The 27,297-nt window shown below is 41.8% G+C and overlaps 1 protein-coding gene across 1 annotated transcript in view; it reads left to right on the top strand.

Moving 5' to 3' along the window:
• Nucleotides 1-27,297, top strand: part of WDR59 (WD repeat domain 59) — a 1,485,413-nt gene that overhangs the window by 1,217,042 nt on the left and 241,074 nt on the right. Inside the window, exon 20 of the mRNA XM_044081604.1 lies at nucleotides 15,548-15,660. Within this exon, the coding sequence (XP_043937539.1) occupies nucleotides 15,548-15,660 (113 nt within the window). The remainder of the gene's footprint in view (nucleotides 1-15,547; nucleotides 15,661-27,297) is intronic.

Below are 27,297 nucleotides of genomic sequence, written 5' to 3'. Positions count from 1 at the left end.
CAGTGTTGCTGCTCCAATTCCAGTGATAGTCAGGCATCCTCTACTTTCATCCCCAACTAGACATATTTTACTTTCCTCTCATAAAATTTCCACACGTAAACTTTATAGCAACAAATGGAAAAGGTTTGTTGTGTGTTTGCAGAGAATAATGTTGATCCTTTTATTGCTCCCCTTCATTTTATTTTGGATTTTTGGTGAAGCTCTTTAATGGAGAAGCTGCAGCAGCAACTATAAGGGTTCAGCTGGCCGCTTTTTCCAGTTTTCATCTAGGGGAAAATGGCTGTCTGATTATGTCACACAAGCTTTGTAAGACCTTTTTAAAAGGAACCATGATATTAAGACTTCCTTATAAAAGTCCATCTCTGCCTTGGGATCTAAATTTTGTACTGTCCCATATCATTCATTCCCCCTTTTGAGCCTTCGGCCAATTGTGATTGTGACCACTGTGCCCTGACCCAGCAATCAAGGAGCCTCAATCCTCACCACTAACACCAGGGAGGTCATCTCCTAGAAGAGAGGAAAGGATAACTAATACACACAGTAAAATACAATTTCCCTTAATTGCACACAGAGATCACAGTCAGTCTGGGGCTGGTTGCTTCCTTGCTCACCAGGTCCCCAATAAGATTCCCCACTGGCACAGCTATAGGGTCCAGGTTCTCAGCCTAGCTGGGGAAGCTAAAACCTCCAGTACCCTCTCTGTCCAGCCAGTGCTTCGTGTCCCTGCCAAGTAGCTGACACACCACACACACACACTTAGAGATAAGTATTTATACAACTTAACAGACACTCCTGGGAAAGGCTGACACAGATTCTCCAGCTGTGCCCCTTTACCCAGACCATACGGAAGTAATGCCTGCCACCATCCAGCTGATAATATCAGCTACTAATGGGCCCTTAAAAGGGTGTCCAGTTATTACTGTGCAGTATTATCTAATGGTAATGTGACTATTCAGTCTAAGGCTTATTGGAAGGGCTTATTACAATAAACTCTATAAATATATAGTGTACTCTAATAAAGCATAATTTGTCTCTACATAAACCAGCCACAGGTAGAAGGTTTTAAAAATATTTAATAATAAATAATTAAAACACAAGACAAAACTACTACACCACAGAGATATCCAAGAGTTCAGAGATCACACAGAAACTTAAAATAATACAGTAGGACAGGTCTGATTTCAAAGAAAAATACCTAATTAATCTTTACTAGCTTTAACTATTCCTACAAGAAATCACAGTGCTAAAACTTACATGTGAGCATAAGGCAGAGTGCTGATAATTTGGATATCAAGATCAAAATGCTCCCCAATTGTCACATCCCCCCTCCTCCCGGGGAACTCAAACAAGTTTTTCAAGTGCCCCTTGAGAAACATCGTTTGAGTGTGTCAGGTCTATCTGGGTGTACCTCACCCCATTCCCTGTCTTGAGAGCCCATCTGCATTGGCATTGCTACTTCCACTGCAGTGCTGCACTGACAAATCATATGCTTGCAACCCTAGACTCCATCTTAGCAACCTGGCATTTTGCTGACTGGCTCTGTTTAACCATGTTAGAGGGTTGTGATCTAGCATCACAGTGAATTTTCTTCCATACAAATAAGGCTGAAGTTTTTGTAGTGCCCACATTATGGCTAGACATTCTTTTTCTATCGCTGCATATCATTCCTCCCTGGGATGGAGCCTACGACTAAGATAAACCACTGTGTGCTCTTCTTCCTCTGAAGAAATCTGGCTAAGTACTGCCTCCCCACCCCATAGTTTGAAGCATCCACCTGCACAACAAATTCTTTGCTATAGTCTGAACTGGCTAACACAGGGGGTCCTTCCAAAGCTTCCTTAAGCTTCTGAAATGCCTGCTCACATGCTGGGGTCAACACTACCTTATCTGGCCTGTTCTTCCTTGTCAGGTCTGTGAGGGGAGCAGCTGTGATACTATAACTGGGAACAAACTTTCTGTAGTACCCTGCTGTCCCCAAGAATACCCTCACCTGCTTTTTGGTAACAGGTGCAGGCCATGCCTGAATGGCTTCCACTTTGGCAGGTTCTGGCCTTATCTTACCACATCCCACTCTATGTCCTAGGTAGGAGACTCACCTAACATTTGCTCAGCTTAATGGTCAACCCTGCCCTCTGTAGTCTGCCCCGCACCTCCCTGACATGCTGAAGGTGCTCTTGCCAGGAATGGCTGTAGATAGCAATATCATCCATGTAAGCAAGGGCAAACTCTCCTGCTAAGATATGATGATTTACCAGCCTCTGGAAAGTCACTGGGGCATTCTGCATCCCAAAGGGCATCTTTGTGAACTCATACAAGCCAAAAGGAGTCACAAAGGCTGACTTTTCTCTCAAGCACTGGGAGTCAAAGGCACCTGCCAGTAACCCTTGATAAGATCAATGGCTGTAACATACTTTGCCCCACCCAGCTGCTGTAGGGCCTCATCTGTCCCAGGCATGGGCTAAGCATCTGCCTCTGTGTGACTATTTAATTTCCTGTAATCTACACAGAACTTGGTGCTGCCATCCTTCTTTGGCACCAGTACCACTGGGGAGGCCCAGGGACTGTTGGACTCCTGAATCGGCCCTAGTTCGGCCCTAGTTCCAACATCTTCTGTACCTCTTCCACAGAACTTCCACAGACAAACCAGCAGGTCTGACATAAAATTGGCACCTCTGTCAGACAGTATTTCTTTTGGGAAACCTACTCTGCTGAAAATCTCTAGCAATGCATTTGCCACCTTCTCGGCCTCAATGGAGGACAAAGCCACTGCCTCAGGATATCGTTTAACGTAATCTACAATCACTAGGATATACCTTTTCCCTGTGGAACATGGGGTACTCATAGGACCCACAATATCCATAGCTACCCTCTGAAATGGCTCCTCAATCACAGGCAAAGGCATCAAAGGAGCTCTCACCTTGTCTCCTGCCTTGCCTACCTTTTGGCAGTGCTCACAGGTCCTGCAGTACCCTGTTACATCTTTGGAATTCCAGGCCAATAGAAGTTTTGCATAATATGCCTCTTTGTACGTTTTATGCCCATATGACCTGCAAAGGGAATATCATGGGCTATGGCTAGAAGCACCAGATGGTAAGCTCTAGACACTACCAACTACTATAATCTCTCACCTTCTAGCTCTCCCTCAGAGGTTCACTCTCTGTACAGTAACCCTTTGTTCCAGTATACAGATTCCCCCTTCCTCTTGAGAATCAGGTGCCTCCCTTGCTACCTGCCTCAGGCCTTGCAATGTAGGGTCTGAGAGCTGAGCCTGTCTCAAGTCTCTCCTTGTAACCCTTCCCAGCTCCCCTTCCACAGGAAGTCTGGCATCCACTGACAGTGGTTCCTCACTGTCAGCCTGGGTACTACTACTCACCTCTACCTTTGCAGTAACCCTGTCCAAGGGAACATCAGTACCCACAAGCAGCTGTGGCTCACATTCATTCTCACTGCTACAGCCTAGCTCACTCCCTGAAGTAACCACCTCAGCAGTCCTGGCTGCAAGTATGCAGTCTGTCTGGGTCTCCCCCAGGATACCAGACCCCCGTGCTTGTCTCCTAGCCTCACTGCATGTAACTGCATAAATACATAGTACTGCCTCATCCAAATCCTTCCCTCTCAGGACATCTACAGGATGGTAGTTTCATACCCATGTTGTCTCAAGACAACCCACTGTTGGCATTTTGTCTTTCCCACTTACTGGCTCTTTCACCTTTTGTTCCCCACCTTGCCTCCGTGGACATCTGTATGCTACAAAACATTTAACCCTAGCTCCTGGATGTGTACCTGGACTAGTGGCTTCCCCTGCTACTGTCAGATTCTGTTGGGGCAGTCTGTGCCACCATGGGTTCCTTTAGACCCATGAGCAGTACTGGGGGGGTCCCTTCCCTGTGCAGGGCTGCCCTGCTATAGGTCTCCCTTCTTCTCCAACTCCTCTAAAGTAGCACACTGTTTATCAGCTAACCAGATCCTCATGTCCTCAGACAAAGTGCTAAGGGGGCTTGTTCCCTTACCAAAAGGTCTGTCAGCCTTTCAAAAGTGGTGATCTGACATCCACTCACACAGCTATGAAAATAAGTGCTCAGTTCAACAACATATTCACATACATTTTCATTTGCCTTGCGTCTGTGCACACAAAACTTTTTCCTATACAGTTCAGGTTTTAGCTGAAAACATTAACAAATGTCTTTTCACAGCAGTATAATCAAAACAGTCAGTATCATGCATTTTTGCTAAAGAAGTTACAGCTTTACCATGGAGTAAGGGGTTCAGGAACCGTACCCAGAGCCCTTGGTCAACTTCATACTGTTTACATACCCGATCAAACATATGAATGAAGCTATCACAATTATCCCCCTCTTTAAACTGTGGAAGAAATTTACTGACCTTTTGTGCTTCTGCGGTCAGGTTACTCCCTTCCCCATTACCTCCATGACTCTGGTGAAGAGTCACCATTTCCCTCTCATGCCTCCTCTGCCGTTCATTTTCCTCAGCTTGTAGACTCCTCTTTTTCTCGTCTGCTTCTAATTCCATATGCCTGGCCTCCAACTTAAGTCTCTTTAGCTCCAGCTGGATTTTTAAGTCCACTGCAGAAAGGTTGAGCTGTCCATTCTCCGAGGATATTGTATCTCTACTGTCAGTTTGATTGTCCTCCAGGCTGCTGTTCTCTGATACAGCTGTAACCAAGGCTGCAATCAGGTCTGCTTTAGTCAGGTTTCCATGCACCAGCCCCCTAGCCTGGCACATCTCCGCCAGCTGGCTCCTTGTCAGCTTTCCATACTCTTCCGCTGACATGCTGTCTGCTCACCATGACTAACACTAAGCTAACAAAAGAAATAAAACAATTGTGATCTGAACTCAGAGTATACACTGCGTGGCTATTACAAAACACTTTGAGATCACTGTACATAAGCTACAGGAATTTGCTCTACCCACACCACTATAAGCCAATTAGTATGTGAAGTAGATCCCACCACTGCCAAACACTTGTGACAACTATGCCCTGGCCCAGCAGTCAAGGATCCTCAATCCTCACCACAAACACCAGGGAGGTCATCTCCTAGAAGAGAGGAAAAGATAACTAATACAAACAGTAAAGTACAATTTCCCTTAAGTGCATACAGAGATCACAGTCAGTATGGGGCTGGTTGCTCCCTTGCTCACCAGGTTCCCAATAAGACTCCCCACTGGCACAGCTATAGGGTCCAGGTCTCAGCCTAGCTGCACAAGCTAAAACCTCCAGTACCCTCTCTGTCCAACCAGTGCTTTGTGTCCCTGCCAAGTAACTGACACACCACTCACACACACACACACACACACACTTAGATAAGTATTTATACAACTTCACAGACACTCCTGGGAAAGGCTGACACAGATTCTCCAGCTGTGCCCCTTTACCCAGACCATACGGTGGTAATCCCTGCCACCACCCACCTAATAATATCAGCTACTAATGGGCCCTTAAAAGGGTGTTCAATTATTACTGTGCGATATTATTATCTAATGGTAATGTGACTATTCAGTCTAAGGCGTATTGGAAGGGCTTATTACAATAAACTCTATAAATATATAATGTACTCTAAAGCATAATTTATCTCTACATAAACCAGCCATAGGTAGAAGGTTTTAAAAATATTTAATAATAAATAATTAAAACGCAAGACAAAATACTACACCACAGCAATATTTAAAAGTTCAGAGATCACACAGAAACTTAAAATAATACAGTAGGACAGGTCTGATTTCAAAGAAATATACCTAATTAACCTTTATTAGCTTTAACTATTCCTACAAGAAATCACAGTGCTAAAACTTACATGTGAGCATAAGGCAGAGTGCTGATAAGTTGGATATCAAGATCAAAATGCTCCCCAATTGTCACAGTGATCTAAAATTCTTGTCATGGAAAACAATTTTTCTGATGGCTATTACTTCAGCAAGGAGAGTATCCGAATTGCAGACCTTGTCTGCTAATCCTCCTCCTTTGGTGTTTCAAAAGGACAGAATTTCACTTCGTACTAATCCTTCTTTTCTTCCTAAAGTAGTATCTGACAGTAACATTATCTAATCAATTGAACGGCAAGTGTTTTTCTCAAATTTCCAAAATGAGAGAGTATGTTATATTTATTGGATGTTCACAGACAATTATGTTTCTATTTGCATAGAAGTAAAGATTTTATAAAGTCACAACAATTATTTATTTATTTTTCAGAAACAAGAAAATGTTTACTGGTATCCAATGTTACCTTATATAAATGGCTTTCTGATTACATTACTTTTATTTATACTTCCCCAGAATAAACTACATGAACCTGTGAGAGCCCATTCTACTAGAGCTATTGCTACTTCTTCAGTGTTTCTAGCTAGAGTTTCTATGGACAATATTTGCCCATCAGTGACATGGTCAAATTGCTTAGGTTCATAGGTTCATACTAGGCTATCTGCCCAAGGGCATTTACAAGCCTAGCCCAGAGTTTTGTGGCTTTCGCCACCTCTTTAGTTTGAAGAAAACTATGCCCATTATTTTGCTGTGCCTCTGTCAAGCAGTGACACTGAGGTAATCCCTGGGATATATCTGCGATCTCCCATCCATTGGTCAAGATTTCACTTGAACAAGGCCAGCGAGGTGCTCTGCCTCACATGTACCGGGATTTTGTTCCACAGCATAGGGAGTCTCTGGGTGATGAACCTGTCCCTCCAGCACGTCCTATTAATAACCGTGTCAAGGTTTAAGTCTCCCGCCCTTGTAGTTCTGAGGGATCTAGATTTTTTGAGGTGAAGCATGTTCATCAAATCTGGGTTTGACATGGCCTTGTATGTCAGGCACAGGTCACCTCTGAGCAAGCGGTAAGCGACTGAATAGAGCTGGAGTTCTTTCAGTCTGGCAGCATAAGACATATTTTTGAGACCCTTTATCCTTTTGGTGAGGAACTTTTGGGGCCTTTCCAGCTGCTGCAGGTGTCGTGTCAGATATATTCCGAATGGGGCATTGTACTCAATCATTGGTCTGATGAGTGATGAGTACAGGGGGACGATGACCTCCCTTGATCTAGATGTGAATCCCTTCATGATCAGGTGGGCAATGTAGAAGGTCTTCCTAACTACTTTAGCAACGTGAGTGTCAAACGAAAGGTTACTGTCAACCTGGGTCCCCAGATCCCTGATAACTTGCCACCTATATGGTAGCTAGGGGTAACCTTGGTTTTCCCGAAGGGTATGAGTATGCATTTCTTGGCGTTTAACTTGTATTACTCATTACAAACTTGACTTGACCTCTAGGAGTAGGGCTTCCTTTGGATCTATGGTACTGAGGAATATTCTCCCATGAGCCACCCAGGATTCATTTTGCTAGGGACGCTGTCCCATACGCGAGAATAAAGGCGAGATTAACAATGCCACATAAAGAAGTTATGTACTTACCATAACGTTCTATGTGTGTAGTCCATTAACGCCTGTATTCTCACAACCCTTCCACCAACCCCCTCCTAGTTTCCTAGCTTCCTAGGGGAACAGGTAATAAAAATTTCTTTCTTCGTGGACTCATTGGCTTCAGAATATGGGTTACAATAACACAATTCTTACCATTATTTTTGTTCATAAACAAGATCTGAGGTAATGGAAAGGTGCATTCTGGGAAGGGAAGGTTGCCTGAGAGCTTGGTTGAAGGCCATGAGCTTTTGTATGAGGCCAAGATAGATTTGATCTAACCCATATGTGAGAATAAAGGTGGAGATGGACAATACATATGGAAAGTTATGGTAAGTACATAACTTCTTTTTTTGCGGTAGTAAGAGGTTATTAGCATGTATTCATATTTCGCCTGAAAACTAGTATTATTGAACTTAGGAGAATTTCGTAAGAAATAAAAAGATTTCAGTAGGGAATTCTATTTATAGATGGGGAATGGAACCTGATTTGTAATAGCAAAGGTGTATCAGAGAGACCTTGAAGGGAAGTATAACAAAAGGCGATTCAGTTCTGAAGAAGTATAGGAGAACACTTGGTATGGAAGACATGAATTCAGTAGGAGGAACTTTGATAGTATTTTTATGTTATTTCCCAAGATAAAATAACTGGGATAAACCGGATAGAAATTATATTTCACAGTAACTTGTGTAATTAGTTGAACATTTGAGAGTAATCCAATATGTGTATCAGATCATGCACCAGTAAAAACTAAGATAATGATGTGAAAATGAAACACTGGCTCTTTCCTACTTTTGTGTTAAAAAGAGAAGAATTTAAGGAATAGGTAGAAGGTATGATTTGAGAGTTATTTATGGAGATATAAATTACTTCAGAAGCTTATAACTGAGATAAAATGAAAATAGACTTTAAAAGCATGGTAGAACTAAGAAAGGTGGACAAAGATTCAAGTATTGCAGGACAAGATGAATCTGACAGAAGAGGAAAAGCAACTACAGAGTGCCAAAGGAAAATAAGGTAGTATTTGAACATTATGCATGCATTTAGAAAGGTTGCTGTTAATCACCTATTTTTTTACAACTCTGCATTGCAAGAATTTATTAAAAATGATGACTGCAACAACAGAAAGAAGAAAAGGTTGTAGTCAAACTTAGGGAGCGAATGCAAGAAAATAACCAGAGATTATGTAGAGGTATTATTAGAGATATTTAAAAAATATTAAAAAAATACAAAACAGAGGAATGGGGAAGCCAAGAGATAAATAAATGGAAATATTTATGAATAGCTTGGTTATGCCAGGGCGAGATGAAGATAAGGCTCAACAGTTAATAGCTAAGATGATAGAGAAATGAAGTAAAAAAACAGTGATGTGTACTCAGTCAATGGAGAAGTCTCAGAAATTGATTGTGTTCCTGTGAAAATTTGATTGTTAGGAGAGAAGAGTTCTGGAAGGTTTTGTTTAACAATAAATTACCAAACAAGTGTAAAGACCCTTCAGATCAGGCTTCATTTAGACCCATGCCAGTTTTAAGTCATGATTATGAAGTATTTATGTCTATGTCCCTAAGAGAATGGCAGAGATGTTACCAAAATTAATGGATGTGAATCGGTATGGCTTTGTGGAGGGGAGGCAAATAGCTGACAACATTAAAAGAATGATGATGATCTGGAGAGAAGTATAGTGTAAGAAAACACTATTGTTGGTGAATGAATCCTGATGCAGAGAAGCATTCGATAGAGAAAGCTGTGATTTTATGAATGGGGCAGTGGCAGCATTTTCATTTCCTGACTGAATGATACTGTTAATAAGAGGGGGGTATATGAAGGGTCAGAGGCAAGAATTAAGGTGGGAGGCCTCCTCTCTGACAAGCTGTGTTGAAGCACAGGGACCTGGCATGGATGTCCTGCTTACCTCTATTTGCTTTATATTTAGAGCTGTTAACAAGGAAGTAAGGGATTCACAAATTCAAGTGTGTAACTGGTGTGGTAATCAAGAGATGTTTGCTTTATTCGCATGTGATAATTTTTGTACTTAATAAATCCAGAAAAGTACATTTTAGTGTAATGTAACATTTTGAGACCGTTTCAGGTCTTTTCAGGATATAAAATAAATGAAAAGAAAAGAATGCTGTAGCAGTAAACTATTCAGTCATGCATTAATTGTTTCAGCAATACCCAAAAGAGAAATAAAGTGATGTGTCTAGGTATATGGATTAAAAAAGATTCTGTTTGGCAGCTGAGAATATGTGGGAAAAGTTTAAACAGAAGATAATACAAACATTAAAGCATGCAGTCCCATTTCCTATATGCATTGCTGCACTTTGTAACTTAAGTGCCATAGTGCATTTCCTCTGACTTATTTTTAGGTGGAGTGTTTCTTCATCAAAAGCTTCAGTTTGGTTTGATCTTACTGATTTGACAGAGGGATATTTGGACCACTGTCTCCCCCTTCCCTGAATGAGTAGATTTTATTCAAGACACTCAGAACTACCCCCTCTACTTCCTGGGTTGGCCTTCCCGTTAATTGTATGATCAACCTGATGATGGAGAGGAGATGTCGAGAGCCCACTGTTGCAGAGTGCATGCCCTGCAAGCCAGGTAAAATTTTGCAGCCACCCAAGGACAGGCATCATTGTTGTAAAGTCTGTCTTGTGTGCACTTATTTTTGTATCAGCTGCTACTAATAGATAACTTCCTGAAGAAAGTTCCAGAGTTGTCCTCTAAACAAGACGTTCAGGATTATGGACTGTATAGGGAAGCAAGCTTACACCTTGGGAGCTTTTATACTCCAAAGGCTGAATTATATTACCCATATGATGAGGTTCCAAAGTAAGCTAGCTTAGCACTGAATGGGCTCTGAGAAGAACTGCCATCCTAGATACTTGGATAGAGTCCCAGGTGATATGAAGTTATTTATTTCCAACCTCTCTGTGTTACATAATGCTGCAGATGGAGCAGTTAGCGCAGCAGACACAGGGATTGTTATGAGCTGTCATGCCTGGCTGCATTTGTGTGACTTTACCAATAACTTCAAGGCATCATTTGTCAATACCTCTTTTGATGGGCCTTGCGTTTTGAATCAAAGGTCAAAGAAAAGCTTCTGAAAAGTGAATGGAAGGGAAAATGTTTGTACTAGAAGTATACTATGAAACCTATCAGAGGTCCTTCTGCAGAAAATCAGAAGAGTGCCAGAGCACTCTGGTTTAAAAAAGCCCCAGCATCTTCTGTTTTACTCTTTTCTGATAGAAGCAATCATGGTGGAGCAGGCCGCTGTAATGGACATTAACCTAAAGGTAGAGGAGTTCCACAGAATAAGGGATCCTTCCTCCAGGAAATTGCCCCAGATTCCATGAGGACTTTCTGACTGCCTCATCTGGAGGCAGTCAGAGTTAACTGTCTCTTCACTATGACTGGCCATCCAGCAAGATAACTGGGTACATATCACAATTTCTAGAAGCTAAACATTTCCTTTCCCTGCCTGTCCCAAACATGCCACCAAGGCAAAAGAGAGAAGTGGCAGAGGAGATTCAGCTCCTTCAAAAATAGCCAGACCAGAGAGAGTTCTCAGTGCCTATTCCAGATTCTTTTTAGTTCACAAAAAATCAAAGGACTTCTGGCCCATTTTCTAAACAATTATGTAAGACAAAGTTTTGGATGGTCATCATGCAACCAATCCTTCCATGTCTACAAGAAGGGAATCGGATGTGCTCTACAGACCTTTTGAATGCTTACCTACATATCAAATTTTCAAAACCATACAGAAGTTACCTCTTTTGTATCAGAGCCAATCATTACTGGTTCCAAAAATTGCTGTTTGGTCTCATCACAGTCCCACCTACCAGGTTATTCCCCAGGTGCATGTTGGTCATAAATCATCTCAGGCTAGAAGGAATCCGCATCTAGCTGTATCTAGATGACTGGCTTCTCATTACTACAAGAGTCCCTTATTTCAGCAAGAGGCTATATATTTTGTTTGTGTCTTTCCTCGGACATTTCTGTAAGTATTTAGAATCCTAGCTGGAGCCCTCTCAAACACTCAAGTTTATAGCATGCCATATGGACATGAGACTTAAAATTGCAAAACTTCACATAACAGACACACATCTCTAAGATCTGCTATCTCAAAGTTCCAGCAAATGTCTTTCCCCTCTTGCACCATTGATTTTTTTCAAGTCCTAGGTACACTGGCTGACACAAACTCTCTGTCTCCACATGCAAGATTTTATGCGTGTGTTGCAGTGGACCTTTATTGTACAGTGGCTTCAGTTTCTTCATCCTGTCAATAAACCTGTGTGTGTCTCTTCAGTCTGAAAGCTTCATCTAGCTTAACGGATCCATTTGTTCTTGGTCAAGGTTGAAAGATTGATCATTCTACCCCTTTCAGTGGTCATGGTTACCACGAATACTTCCTGTCTGAGTTGGAGGAGGGGCATTTCAAGGGGTGAATAGTCTAAGTAATGTGATCTCAACAAAGGGATCATCTTCACATCAGTGTCCTGTAGATAAGAGCAGTCCTTCTACCATTGCAGGGACTTCAGGACTTCCTTTCCTAAGGTATGATTTCTATCCACAAGAACAACACTTCTGTGTTACGGCATAGCAACAAGAAAGGGGGAGCTCAGTCCTGCCCTCTCTGCCAAGAGGCCATGAGAGTGTGTCAATCGGTGGTATATTCATAGACCTTTCTGATATCCAGCACATCCCAGAATAGCCCAAACTTCTAGTGGACAGGCTCAGCTAATGTAGCTTGATGCCTAATGAGTGGTCTCTCAATTTCATCAGTAGTGCAGATGTGTGTTCACTGCTGATGCAAGCTTTGATTGTACCTGTCTGCATCCCTGACCAACACCACATGTAGCAGCTAGTTTTCTGTAATCCTTCCACAGGAGCAGAGACTCAAGGATGCTCTAGTCCATCAGTGGCATCCTGAACTCCTTTATGCTTTCTCTCCACTACTTCTCATGACAAAGCTCTTACAGAAAGCTTCAGTGTTAAAGGTATCCATTATCTTCATACTGCATTTTGGCCCAGACAGATTTGGTTCCCCTTGCATTGGCCTTGTATCAAGAAACAACGTTGGTTGTTCAATCTCATTTTGGATCTGTTGTCTCATACATCCAGCAAACTTCCCCAGGATGTATCGTTTGTGAAACTAAGCGTGGTTTCTCCAATTCTTGTGCTGGCCAAGAATTCTTCCTTTTTCCCAAGGGTTATTAGTATAATTTCTGCTTCTCAGAAGGACACCACTCGAAAAAGATATACTGGAATAAGTAGAAAATATTTTCTCTTTGGGCAATCCAACAGGGTCTAGACCCCTTTTCAGTCCCACATCTTTTGGTTGTGCAGTTTCTTCCTGCTTTCATTCTTGCTGTAGTTTCACCAGCATTAAAATCCTCTTGGCAGCCACTTCTAACTTTCACTGAGGCTTCAATTCCATGTTCTTAGCCTCTCAAAATATTTGTAAAACTTTCGTAAATGGGACATTTCTCTTAAAACCTCCTGTTAAAGCTCCATCTCCATCATGCAACCTTATCTTTGTGGTAGAGGCCTTTACTCTGAACCCCTATGAACTTGCTTCTTTCTATGATGTAAAATACCTGTCCAGGAAGACTTTATTACTGGTGGCTATCATGTCAGCCAGAAGACTCTCTGAATTTCATGCTCTCTCCTGTAAAACTCCATGTTGGAATTTCCATAAAGACAAACTGTCCCTCAGAATTACTCCCTCCTTTATGCCTAAAGTTGCTTCTGAATCAGGCCATTCATCTACCTGTAATTTTCTGAACCATTCCAAAAGAGAAGAGTACTTGTTTCACTCTCTGGATATTCACAGACATAAGATTTTACTTGTAGTGTATTAAAGATTTTAGGAAGAATAACCATCTCTGTTTCTTACTCTTCTTCCAAGCTGGGTTCCAAAGTCTGAAATGTTACTTTGTCCAGAAGGTTATCGGATTGCATTTTGCATATTTATGCCATCAACAACAAAACTTTAGTCCATAACAACTTCCATGGTCTTTCAAAAATTCATCCATTGATGACATATACCATAGAAGTATAGTCATCTATGCATACCTTTGTGAAATTGTGATATGATTTCAAGGTCTAACTATTCTTTTAGATCTACCATCCTCAAGTGTATCCTGCCATGATGCCACCCAGCAGTTTCTATTTGCTGGGGATATTGTCCTATCACTCAAAGTGAACAAACAGAGTAACTTAAGATATAGGTTGTCTGTCTACTATATCACTGGAACTTCAGTATTCTTAGTTTGTCCACTTTGACATCCCACCCACTTTTCTTCTCCAAACTGTCATTTCCTGGCTTTGTGGACAGAACTGGGATATCTTAATCTTGAAGTCCATTCTCCAGTTATTGTTCCCCTCACCAATGTTCCTTTCATTAGTTGAGAAGGGCAGAGGATCCTGAGATCTGAAGTGAGCAGAATTTGTATGTTGGATTCATCATAAAGTGGGTAGTCAAAGTGGACAGACTAGAGATAACAAAGATCCTGCATTATAGTAAATACATAACTTTCATGTAATAACTAAGGAGATTATTCTTTTGAACTGGAATATAGGATCTGAATTGCCTAGATGTAGTAATGCCTTAATAAGTTTAATGCTATTGGCTGCCAGAAAAGCAATTATCAGAAAATGGAAATCAGAATCTAAACCATCTGTAATGGAAGTTTTGAATATTGTGAAGGAGATAAAAGAACTGGTGGGTGGGATCTTTAGAAAAGGGAAGATACAAATTTCATAGAAATACATGAGAACAATATATTCATAGTAGTGCTCAGCAGAAGGAGAGAGAATTAAGGCAAGACCAGAACTGAGGGATTTATGTAATGTTAGAGTGAATGATGCAACTGAACCATTTATATAATGTTGGAGTGAATGATGGAACTGACTGATTTATATAACGAAAGGAATGATTGAACTGAGTGATTTATATAATGTTGGAGTGAATGATGGAACTAAGCGATTTTATATAACACTGGAGTTTATGAAAATTGTTTAAAAGAAAGTATAGGTGTACTGTACAAGGTTAATAATGAAAACTGTTATTACAGTTTGTTTTCTTTTCTGTTGATGTCATGAGTTAATATACAGTAGCAAAAAGTGACAGAAATGTAATATAGTTCTTAAACTTTTATATGAAGAACGCCTTACATATTTAAAAATAGATTATTGTTACCTAAAGGATTTAATCCAGACATACTGATAACATTTCTATTTACGGATTTTTGTTTTCTAAATGTGTGCATGGTAGGGTACTGGTATGTACCAACTTTTCACTAAGTTCAGAGTCCAAGCATCTCACTAATGGTGTGGATTTAAATGGTAGCTAATTAGGCAGGATGAAAAGCCAAATGACAGCAGGACAGGATGATGAAATTCATCAAATCCAGTCATTGCCTATAACCTAGGAGCTGAAATTAAAAAGCTGAAATTCTTCTCAGAGAAGAATAGGCTGGGAATAAGAACTTTTTTATAGCAAGATAAAGTTGTTTGTGGGTTTTGTACTGGATAGCATTGTAAGGAGTATATATATATATAAATTGATGACTTTTTGCTTTACAGATAAATTGGAGGATTTCCAGTGGTTTGTCTAATTAGTACAAAATACAGTGGAAATCCTTAAAAGAGGCAAAAAAAACCCATGAAGAACCTAGAAATTAATGCATGGGGGTGCTATCTGTAATCATCCCTTGCGTAGATCTTGTTTATCACAGTCCTCCTACTAAAATATTCTCTGTATTCCAAATCACTGTAAAAGATTGCAGGGTTCAAGTTAATAGAATAGCACTGAAGTGCATTCTTCTCTATTTCCAGTTTTTCAGGGTCCTATCCTTGGATCCTCTGAATCGAAGTTCCTTTTGGCCTTTTAAGCTTCCCTTAATGTTTATGACTGTCATTGACTGTGTGTGCGTGTGTGTGTTGTCTGTATATGGTGTCTGTGGATCTTTGGGAAATCTGAAATAATATCTTATAAAGAATTCCACTGGAATTGTCTTTCCTAGGGGCCAGTGTGCTAAACAGTTTGTTCTGACTTTTGTTCTGCTGGTAGGCATTGTTGGTATCTTGACTAATTTTTTCTTTTGCTGTTTTCTGGTTTTAGGTATGGTCCCTTGCAGCTCTGGCAACAGATATTTGCCTCAGCCCAAATTCTGATCCAGATGCTGAGACACCTTGGGCACAGCACCCGTTTGGACGACATCTGTTAGAATCATTGTAAGTTTTAGGTAAAGAATAAACTGTATATTAAAAGGCTGCCTAGCTGGTTAGCAGTTTTGTTTTAGTGCTTTTATTGCAAAGATTGTAAGCACTTTACTTCAGAAATTTATGTAAACAGCACACACCCTCAAGTATTGTCAGCAATATTTAATTGGGAAGTATTTTCAAAATAAGTTAGTTTAAGTAAAGGCACGTGATCATTCCACTAAATCAGACACTTATTAGACTGATGATTAGGAATAATGCCCCATCTGGTATGTACCTGAAAAGCACTTAACACAGCTTAAATGACCACAGTGCTTTCTCACCAAGATAGCGAAGGTCATAAATCATAAAAACTACACTCACCACCTCAAAGCTTTGTCCCTTTCTTAGAATCATACAGACATCTGCGGGGTTATTTCTTCTTGTGTATAGAACATTAACAGTTCCTCTCCTCTCAGATCTACTGCTCATCCACATGTCCAATGGTGGCATAAACACCCGCATGCTCAGAAGATCGTAATCTGTTCTACAACATAAGCAGAACATATTGGAGGGATAGATCTGTATTACAGAGAGTACTGCTTCTTTGAAACCATCTTACTTCCCACATAAAGCAAAGTACTTCCCTTACTCTGTTCAGACGTAATCTGGATAAATGGATGGGAAACTGCAAATTCTCCTCTGAAGTAGCACCCTTGTCCCTTATGAATAAGCACCCATCTGCTCAGAAGATCTTAATCTCTTCTACAACATAAATAGAACGTATTTGAGGGATAGATCTGTATTACAGAGAGTACCACTTCTTTGAAATCGTAAGCATAGTACTTCTCAAAGTACTTCCATTACTCTGTTCAGACATAATCTGGACAAACGGATGGGAACCTCCAAATTCTCCTCTGAAGTAGCATCCTTGTCCCTTATGAATAAGAGTAACATGTAAATGTTCTTCTCAGGTTTGGGTTATTCCTACTTGAATTACAAGAGCTAAAAAGTACCATGGAATGTAAAGCTAGGCTTCTAAAGATCTAGCATGCTAAATAAATATGAACCTATAAGTGTTGGAGAACCTAAACTTTTGACTTTTCCTGTGGTGGTGTAGGTGCTTGAGGACAGCTTTGGTATTGCATCATTAGAGTATATCCTTGGCTCCCTTGGGCTCAAAAAAACAAAAGAAAAGAAAAAAAGAGTGCAGGGGAAATGCAGATGTTATAAAAATCTAGTAGCATATCTTAGTGGTGTTCTTAGGTGCTGCTTCAGGATTCAAGTTGATGCTAGGATCCAGCACTTTCATTATTGATAGAAAAAGTGGAGTGCTTGATAAGTTTGTTGACATATAGGTATAATACACACCTGCAACTTCAGGGGTTAGGGTGATCAATCACCATAACCAAAAGAACACAGCAAAAGAAGCAGCAACCAATCGAAGTAATGAAAAACTGTTTAATCCACGTTAAGCACTTTCTTCCCTCTGGAATACAAGGGACTTCATCAGAACAATAATACACAAATCAGCCCAGCCCTTTATACTCATTTAATCCACATACTAATTGAATAATGAGTAATAATTAGTGTAATTAACACAACCAGTTATATACTTAAAATCTGCAACTTTGTTGCTGAATAAAACAAGAACTCATAATTTAATATCAATTATAAACGTAAAACACCACTACACAATAACTTAAAAATGGAAAACTTCATCAGTGTGGTGAATGAAGGAATAACATTATCCCAAAATGTTTTTTAATTTTAAAATACATGAAATACTAATCGCGTTACTTATGCCAGGATATTCAGTTGCATTGCACCACAACTGCCTTTTTAGTTCACACACATCAAGGTATAAATCCATACATTTCCCTTGTGGGTCTTTTTCAATGTTTTGCACTATCAAACATTTAAATTGATGGTCTTTGATCCTTAATGTGCCTGGCAAGAGCGTTAGTAGACCTTTCATGCCTAATTTCCAACAAATGTTCCCCTATTCTATTTTTGAATAATCTACAAGTTTTCCCTTTGTAAAATATGGGGCATTGTTGACATATAGCCATATAGACTACATTAGACGTACAACAATTGCAATGCCCATATATTCTAATAGGTCTCCCGTTCAGTAAAAACATGTCCCCTGTTTCCAGTATATGTGGACAAAAGGTGCATCTATTACATTTGAAATTTCGTATTCTCCTGTTAATGCTTATCACATTGTGGGGCAAAGGGAACAGCTGCCCAGGGTGCAAGGTGCTAGAAGGCGCAATCGTTAAATATAGTTCCTGCACTTCTTTCTGTGCTGGCATTTTTGAATGCCAGTATAGAAATGCACTTCCTTCAGCACATTGTGTGTACTACGTTTTAGCAGGCCTTTTTTCTACTCTGCAACTGAAGAGCTAAGGGGACAGAACATCAGCTTGTGAACCGGCCACAGCTCTGTGTGCTGCTGCTGAACTAGTATTCAGTACCTTGAAAACAGCACCAGTCTACCTATAGCAGTCCTGCTATTGAATTCACTCCATTCCTCGTTTTAAAGAATGAACTGTACCAACTGCTGCTAGGCAGCATTTCAACTTTAAACTTCCAAAACGTCAACTTTGTGATGGCAAAAAAATTAGCCTAGAAGGCTGCAATCAGTAGCACATGATGCACCAGTGGATGCCATGGTGGTAGCGGCTGCCACTAAAAAGGAACTGGCGCAGGAGAGTTACACAGTCCATCCCCTGGACTGAGAGTCCAGGATGATGGACCGGTTGGGAAAGCGGACTTATGCTTCAGCTACCTTTTGTATAAGGGCACTGAACTATATGGCCCATGTTACCAGACTGCAGCATGACCTGATCAGAGTTCACTGCATTTCCCCCGGAGTCCAGGTCACCAGGGGATAAATGCACATTCTCTACGTGAATGGCCACTCTGAAACCGGTTACCAACACATCCATGCGACTCCTTTTTCATGTTACCGAAAGAACTGCACAGGCGGCCAGGTCCGACGTTGCTATGAGGTGACACGCCTGGCTCAGGCTATGTAATTTCATGGAACCCTTCAAGGTGTCTTTTGCGAATGCTCAATATGACTGCTCTTCCTTGTTTGGGAAGATGGTCCTTGACACACTAGTCCAGTGTGAGGACGACAGGAAGACACTGTCTGCCGTCGGAATCCACTTCTCTAACCCCCAAAGATCCTTCTCCAGGAATCAGCGGGGGGAAAAGAAGATGTGGTTCCGGAAGTCTCAATATTCCCGGGACACTCAGGACTCCTTTTCCCCTAGATGCAGAGGGGGACAAGACAGACGCTGGCCCAGAGGGGGGGGGGGGGTCCGAAGAACTTTGGGTCTCGAGAACCATTCTCGGACATACCCGCGCAGCAGGCTCTGGAGGCAGTTGGGGGCCATTTCTCTATGCACCTGACAGTGTGGGAGTCCATGTCAACAGACCAATGGGTGCTCCAAATAATATCCAGTGGTTACACATTTCCCTTTGTGACACGTCCCTGTCCCCCAAAGCACCTCTCGGTCATTCCACCCACGCAAAGGGAGGCAACAGCCATCGAAGTAGAAAAGCTGCTAAGCAAACAGGCCATCGAGCCTGTCCCCCCGGATCACTCTGGATCAGGCATCTATTTCAGGTTCTTTTTGGTGCCAAAAAAGATGGGGAACTCCAGGCCGATTCTCAACCCTTCCACTCTGAACCTGTCAGTTGCCAAAGAAAAGTTCTGGATGGTCACTTTACAATCCACCCTGCCTTACCTGCAGGAAAACAACTGGATGTGCTCTATAGACCTTCAGGATGTGTACTACCATATAAAAATGCACAAACGCTCCAGGAGTTTTCTCTGCTTTCGGATAGGAGCCAATCAGTACCAATTCTGGGCCCTACCCTTTGGTCTCATCACAGCCCCCAGGATGTTCACCAAGGTCATAGTAGCAGCTCACCTGAGGCTTCAGAGCATACAGGTCTATCCGTACCTGGACGATTGGCTCCTTGCCGCTCCCACCCGACATCTACTCTGTCAAGCCAAGGATTATTTCTGGAAGTTGTCAGACTTGCAGGGCATCACTATAAATATAGCAAAGTCCTCCCTAGAACCAGTTCAGGTCCTGGACTACATAGGGGCCAGAATAGATACATTACAATCCAAAATCTTTCTGATGCCAGAGCTGGTTTGGAGCCTGCATCTTCATGTCCTCACAATTCTTCAGTATCCCTTTCCCCCAGCTGCAGTGGTGTTAAGAGCCCTAGGTTCCATGGCAGCCACTATCACTCTTCTTCCTTGTGCTCATCTTCACATGTGGGTTCTGCAGTGGACTTTGGTGGTCCAGTGGTCCTTACTGAATCTGCCTTTGACTCATCCGATTCGCATAAGCGAGGAGTGCAAGAAGTCCCTCCTCTGGTGGCTCCAGTCTCCAGAGATAGTAGAGGGACGGTCCTTTGTTGTTGCCCCTCCCCAAGCCACAGTAACCATGGATGCCTCCCAGCTAGGGTGGGGGGCATTGCTCAGGCAGGACAGTCCAAGGCATGTGGTCCCTAAACGAGGCCAACCTGCATATCCATTTTCTGGAGATGAGGATGGTCTTATTAGCATTCCAGGCCCTTCATGCCTTTCTTCCTCTGGGAACTATTGCGATTCAGACGGACAACGTGTCAGTAGTCTGGTACATCAACAAACAGGGAGGAACCAGATTCCTACCCCCTTTGTCGAGAGGCCATGAGTGTGTGGGAGTGGGTGATCTCCACCAACCGTTTTCTGATAGCAACGCACATTCTGGGTCAGTCCAACATACTAGCGTACAAATTGAGCAGAACTATACTAATGCCTTACAAGTGTTCTCTGAATCCTTGCGTAGCAGAACGGATCTTTCTCAAGTGGGGTTGTCCTTACTCCAATCTCTTTGTACCTCCTTCCAATGTGAAGTGCATCGAGTTCTTTGCTCTGATCCCCCCACAGGGGTAATCCCCCAGAAATGCTCTGGTCCATGCTTAGCCTCCCAGTCTTCTTTATGCATATCCCCCATTACCCCTCATGACAAAGTTTTTACAGAAGGCTTTTCAGTTGGGGAGCAGAGTCATCCTCATTGCCCCATTCTGGCCTTGCCAGATCTGGTTTCCCTGTCTGTGGTCTCATTTGGTAGCTCATCCTTGGATATAGGATCTGATTCTGGATCTTATTTCACACTCATCAGGGATTCCTCTTGCAGACCTGAGCAGTCTGAACCTCACGGCTTGGCTGCTCCAGTTCCATTGATTGCTAGGATTCCCGGACTTTCTTCCCCCACTAAGTCTATTCTAGTGGCAGCCCATAAGTCATCTACCAGAAGAGTCTACCATAGTAAATGGAAGTGTTTTTTGATCTGGGCTTTTCAGAGAAATCTAGATCCCTTTACGGCTCCAGTGCCAGTGGTTCTTGATTTTTTAACACACCTTTTCCAGCAGGGCGCCAGCTCTTCTATGGTGAAAGTTCAACTGGCTGCCATTTCTAATTTCCATGTAGGCGAAAATATGGTGTCGTTGGCTTCTTCCAGACTTTGCAAAACCTTCATTAAAGGGACTTTTCTTTTACGGCCTCCGGTGAAGGACCCCACTCCTCCTTTGGGGTCTTAACTTAGTTTTAAAGGCATTAGTTGCTCCACCCTTCAAACCGGCTGCCTCCGTGGACTTGAAATTTTTGTCTTGGAAAACAGCTTTCCTAGTGGCTATCACCTCGGCGAGGAGAGTGTCAGAACTTCAAGCATTATCTGTTAAAACCCCCCTTATCTAGTTTTTCATAAAGACAGAGTCTCACTTAGGACTAATCCTTCCTTTTTGCCTAAAGTGGCTTCAGAGTCAAATATCAATCAATCAGTCAATCAATCTGCCTGTCTTTTTTCCAAATTTTCAGAACAAGGGGGAATATAAACAACATTTGTTAGATGTAGATATGCAGTTACGTTTCTATTTACACAGGACTAAGCCCTTCCATAAGTCTGACCAATTGTGTGTGTCTTTCACAGGACTAAGCCCTTCCATAAGTCTGACCAATTGTTTGTCTTTCGCTAGAACTTTTCTAGGCAGACCAATTTCCAAGGTGACACTTGCCAAATGGATTTTCCTTTGCATTTTGCAGGTTTACAAAGATAAAGGTATGCCTATTCTAGGGAGGGTTCATGCCATTTCTACCAGGTCCATGGCTACGTAAGCTGCTTTTTGGCCCAGAGAATCCTTGGATGATATTTGTTCAGTGGCTACTTGGTCCTCATCTCATACTTTCATTTCTCATTATAAATTGGACATGGTTTCCAGAGGGAGAGCATCCTTTGGCTCTGCGGTGCTCCGGAACATCCTTCCATGAGGACCTCCCAAGGTTATGGTAGCTGGGGACTCTATCCCACAGGTTGATGACCAAATGCAGTTAACTACTTCAGATAAAGAAGTTATGTACTTACCATAACGTTCCATCTGAGTAGTTAGACTTCATTTGTTATCAGCCATCCTTCCCTCCTCCTTGTTATTGGCCTTGTTATTAGGTTCTTTCGCCTGAGTAACCAAGAGATGGTACCCTTGCGGCCCTCTTGCTTTTACTTGTAGGTCAGGTATTGTTGCTTGGGCTCATGTGTTTGGTGGAAAACTCGATCTGAGGGAAGGAAGGAGATGCAGTGGTATTATGGGTAAGGGGAGGAGCTTTGAGCTCGGATCTGATGCTGGTGAAACTGCCGTCTCGGATCCGAAGCCCACAGGTTGATGACAAATGAAGTCTGACTACTAAGATGGAACATTATGCTAAGTACGTAACTTATTATTTCTTAATTTTACTTTGCCTACATCGTTATCTTAGTTTTTATTTGTGAATGATCTGAAATAGTTATTGGATGTGCATCAAAGCTTTCAGTTAAATACATATGTTCCTGTGAAGTATAATTTCTATCCTGTCTAGCCCAGTCATTATACATTGGGGGATATGTAAAGTCTGTCTAGAGTTCATACTACTGAATTTACATCTTGTATACCAAGTGCTGTCAAATAATTCTTCAGAAATATGCCCTCTTTTTGTCACATTTTCCCTTCCACATCCTTGATGCATCCTCACTATTGCAAATCAAGTTCCAGTCTCCATCATAAATAGTATTCCATGCTGAAAGATAATTATTTCACCCAAACTTCTCTTAAACTCCATACTTGTAGTTTTAGATGGCATAAAAATACATGGTAGCATATTTCCCCTCCCTAACCAGTAACTCTTAATACCACAAATTTACCATTTTTGTATTTTTCCCTCTTCTACCACTATTGAATCCCCTCTTGCAATTGGGATAGTTATTTTTCCTTTCTTTTGTCCCTGATAATTCTGCTGAATGTCTACCTGGAATCTTTCTTTGTCAAATTCACATACTCGTTTCTGTCCAAATGTGTCCCCTCCTCAATTGCTGTTTGCACCCTACACTTCCTAATATAATTCAGTACTCTGGGTTTTTTTTTTGTCTATACCCATAAGGCATTTAATATTCCATGAGAATATAGATAGAGTTGCCATTATGATGGAAAGCTTTCACTTCCACCTTTTGTACACAATGTTTTTTTTTTTTTAAAGTATATTCTAGCTTTTGGCTTACATACACTCACTAATTTGACCCACTGATTCTTGCATAGTTGGTTATTCTCCTCTCCATTTGAACCTTTGTCATATTGTCAAATCTTTTGCTTAAAAAAATGGTAAAAGAAAAAAAAAATAATGTATTTTCAGAACCCATCCCCATCCTTTTGTAAGTTCAACAAAGACACAAACAATGCATATTTTTTAAAAATGAAATGTACCCCACCCTGATAAAAACAGTGACCCCATATTAAAAGTTTTATCAACAGGCAATACATATTCTAAAATTAAGCTTACCCAAATGAAAAACAGCTTGTATACTTTTGGTAAACATTAACTTTTAGCCCCAAGGAAAAAAGTGCACTAGTTACCTTTAAGTAAGTAAACTAAATTGTGCACTGTTATATTAAGTACACTAAAGTATTAAGGCTGTTGGGAAGGTGGTATAAGTTATACTAATGGACTTGTATAACTTATTCAGTTCCCACAGTTTCAAGGTACATTTTTCATTGAACTGCATCCCAATTTACCTTTAAATGTATTTTCTAAAGAATTTTATTGACATTTTATATACAGGAACAAACACTAAACAACAAAAGCCATAAACTGTTCATAGAACATAGATTAGTATTTCTATAGTACTGCGTTCAGTTTCATCCAGTAATTATATTCTGTGGTTATTTTGTTTTTTTCCTGAAGTAGACATTTCTTTGATACACAACAGTAACAGTACTTAAAAATCTGTAATTGAAGGCTTAACCTCATTTTTCCAGATGTTCTTCGTGTTTCATTGTTGGTCATCACATTTGGGTTATCTGCTTGCAGTAGCCCTCAGTCGGACTGATTAACAAAGTCTTGGGTCCTGTGTTGATTGCTGTCCCTTCTTCCGTGACGTCAGGTTGTAAGGGGTTTAAAACATGCGGCCGATGCCATTACATCAGTCTTTCTTGCCGTGCTGTGCCCGAAGCAGAAGCAGTTCGCAAGTGCCGGTCGGCCGACTCCTGAATTTTTCATTCTCGAGTTTCAGAACGGAAGTCTTCAACTAAAAGCTAATTACCCCATTGGGGAAACTTTTTCTTGCTCTAAACTGATGTCAGTAAAAGTTAATAATTGTATTACTTGTGGAAAGCAAATACCTCATAAAGATTTTCATTCGTACTGTATTCCTTGCCTAGGCCCTGACCATGACGTACCTCGCTGTCTGTTTTGTGCCCAGACTATCCGTCGTTGGTATATTTTTGCTTCTAAATATTTTGGTGCTCGGTTCAATTATCCTGATATATCTTTGGTAAGCTATCCAACTACCGACATTCTGAAAAAATGCAAAGATGAAGACAGGCCTCCTAGGTCCAAAGCTGCTGACGACACTTCTCCTAAGCCAGTCACCAGTTCGCCGGTACTCAGTGAGGCGCTTTCACAGCCCCTGATACCCGCTACTTCAGATCCGCAGGCCTCTATTGAGACCCATTCGGAGTCCGGCATGCCACGAGATGCTTCAGCTGTGGAACCTGTGGATGTCTCTACCTTGGATGGGTCCGGAGCATTTGTGCAGGCACCAGTTTTTGAGGGTGTATTCAGGCCTACTGACTTGCATATTGAACCAATGCCATCTTCTTCTTCAAGGCCTAAAACTTAAATGCCTAGAAAACTGACGCCCAGACCGCATGGTCAGGCCTCTATGCCTAAAAAACAAATGATAAGAATGGCTGAAGACCTTATTACTTTAATCAGGGGAAGCCAGCCTTCCTAAGAGACCTAGGACTGAGTTTGCTTATGATACTTCTGACCAGGATTCTGAATTTTCTGATGTTCATCGTGTTTCACTGTTGCAGTCATTACACTTGGGTTATCCTGCTGGCAGGCTACCTGCAGTCGGCCTGAATTCCAAAGTCCTGGTCCGGCGACTGTTACTGTCGCCTCTTCCCTGACGTCAGTGCACCAGGGGTATATAAGATGCAGCCGACGCCATTTTCTTCAGTCTTTCTTGCTGCGCGGTGCCCGAAGCAAAAGCAGTTCGCAATTGCCGGTCGGCCGACTCCTGAGATTTTCGAAATTGAATTTCAGATCCGAAGTCTTCAATAAAGCTAAGTACCCCGTTGGGGAAACTTTTTTCTTGCTCAAGACCGATGTCAGAAAAAGTTAATAATTGTATTTCTTGTGGGAAGAAAATACCTCATAAGGATTTTCATTCTTACTGTATTCCTTGCCTAGGCCCTGACCACGACGTTGCTAGTTGTCGGTTTTGTGCTAGATTTAACCAACGCACATTTAAGCGTTGGTACGATTTTGCATTTCATTACTTTGGCCAAAGGTTTAACTATATAATGCCGTCGGAACAGCCAATGACCGTAGTTCATAAAAAGCGCAAGGAAAAAGAAAAGGACAAGCATCCGAGGTCCAAAACCGATGACGAAGCTTCTTCTAGGCCAGTCGCCGGTTCTCAGTGTGGCGCTTTCGCAGCCCCTGACACCCGCTACCTCAGAGCCACAGGCCGCCTCCGACTCCCACGTGGAGACAACTAGGCCTCTGGATACTCAAGGTATTGGGCCTTCGGAAACTAATCCCTCAGATGGGTCCGGAGCCGCTGAGCAGGCATTGGCTTCTGAGGGTGTTTTCAGACCTACACAGATTTATATCAAGCCAACTTCAGCATCCAAGACAAAGACTAAAACAGCTTTAAAGACAAGGAAACAAGTACAGCATTCTCCAGGACAGACTTCCATGCCTAAGAAACAGATGCTCAAAATGGCCGAAGACCTAATTACTTTGATCAGGGGTTCCCATCCTCCACCTCCTGATAAGAGGCCTAGGCACAACACTGAATATGATTCCTCTGATCAGGTTTCCATTTCCTCTGACTCCTCTTCAAAACAGGGATACTCCATTCCTCCCTATGAGGATTCTAATGCTGAAGAATCTATTCCTTCAGCTTCTCCTCCTGAGGATTATTCCTTTGGGGAAACCCTGCATACCATGAGGGAGCATTTCCACTGGGAAAGCCAAGATTACTCAGAATCTAAGAAAAGGCTCAGAGACTTTTTTTCTACTACCTCAGCACAGAGCCCTTGCTATTCCACCTGTTCTAGACATTGTAGATGATGTATTTTCAGAGTCCGGACTGTCTCTCGACTCTCTACCTCCTGCACCTGTTAAGCCAGACAGAAACTACAGGGTTCCAGATTCTCATAAATTTCTATATAAAAACCCTGCTGTTGACCCAGAAACTATATCTCAGGGTCCCAAAGGGGTCAAGGCCTCTGCTGCAAAAAACCCTGTCCCCTCGGATAGGGATTCAAGGGCACTGGACAGATGGGGGGGAGTTTACACTTCTGCTACCTTGGCTGTAAGGGCTTTAAATTGTCAGTTTCATATGCTTAAATATCAGCAATGCTTAATGTCATTACTAAACCAGAAAATGTTGACAAATTCTGAATGTTCAGAGAATAAGGAAATGCAGGATTTATTGCATGCAGCTGAACAAGTGGGAAAGCATACTTTGCAATGTGGTTTTGATTCACTGGAGGCCTCTTGCAGGGCCGCTGTTACAGGTTCTGTCATTAGAAGGCATGCTTGGTTAAAGGAACAGAATCTGCCTGATCATGTTAAAGCAAAATTATTGGATGCTCCATTACAGTATGATACTTTGTTTGGTGTTAAAGCAGAAGAGGTGTTGAAGAAAATGGAGGATAAAGCTAAATCTATGCAGACAGTAAAGGATTTCTTACAGGTACAGCCACCCAAATTTAGCAGGAACTGGCCTTCTAAGAAGTGGTCCTTTTCAGTGTCAGACAGGCCACAAATAGGCAGATACTGATGCCCTAGAGGCAGACAACAGCCCCAGGGCTCATACACGCCCAAACGGTGGAGTGCTTCTACCTCCAAAAGTGGAGAAGACAAATCACAGCCATATAGGAAACAGTCCCACTGACTTCCCTCTGCTAATGCCAAGTACTTATCTTTTGGCAGCAGCCTTAGGGGGAAAGCTAGCACTTTTTTCACAAAATTGGCATATGATCACCCAGGACAAATGGGTTTTAAATATAATCTCTCAGGGCTACAGGTTCCACTTTCACACCCTTCCAAAGGCAAAA

The sequence above is a fragment of the Protopterus annectens genome, chromosome 8.part1 (assembly GCF_019279795.1).
Source record: "Protopterus annectens isolate FY-2018-M chromosome 8.part1, PAN1.0, whole genome shotgun sequence".
Taxonomy (NCBI): Eukaryota; Metazoa; Chordata; order Ceratodontiformes; family Protopteridae; genus Protopterus; species Protopterus annectens.
Note: the sequence above shows the minus strand (reverse complement) of the source record. Positions and strands in the feature narration are given on the sequence as shown.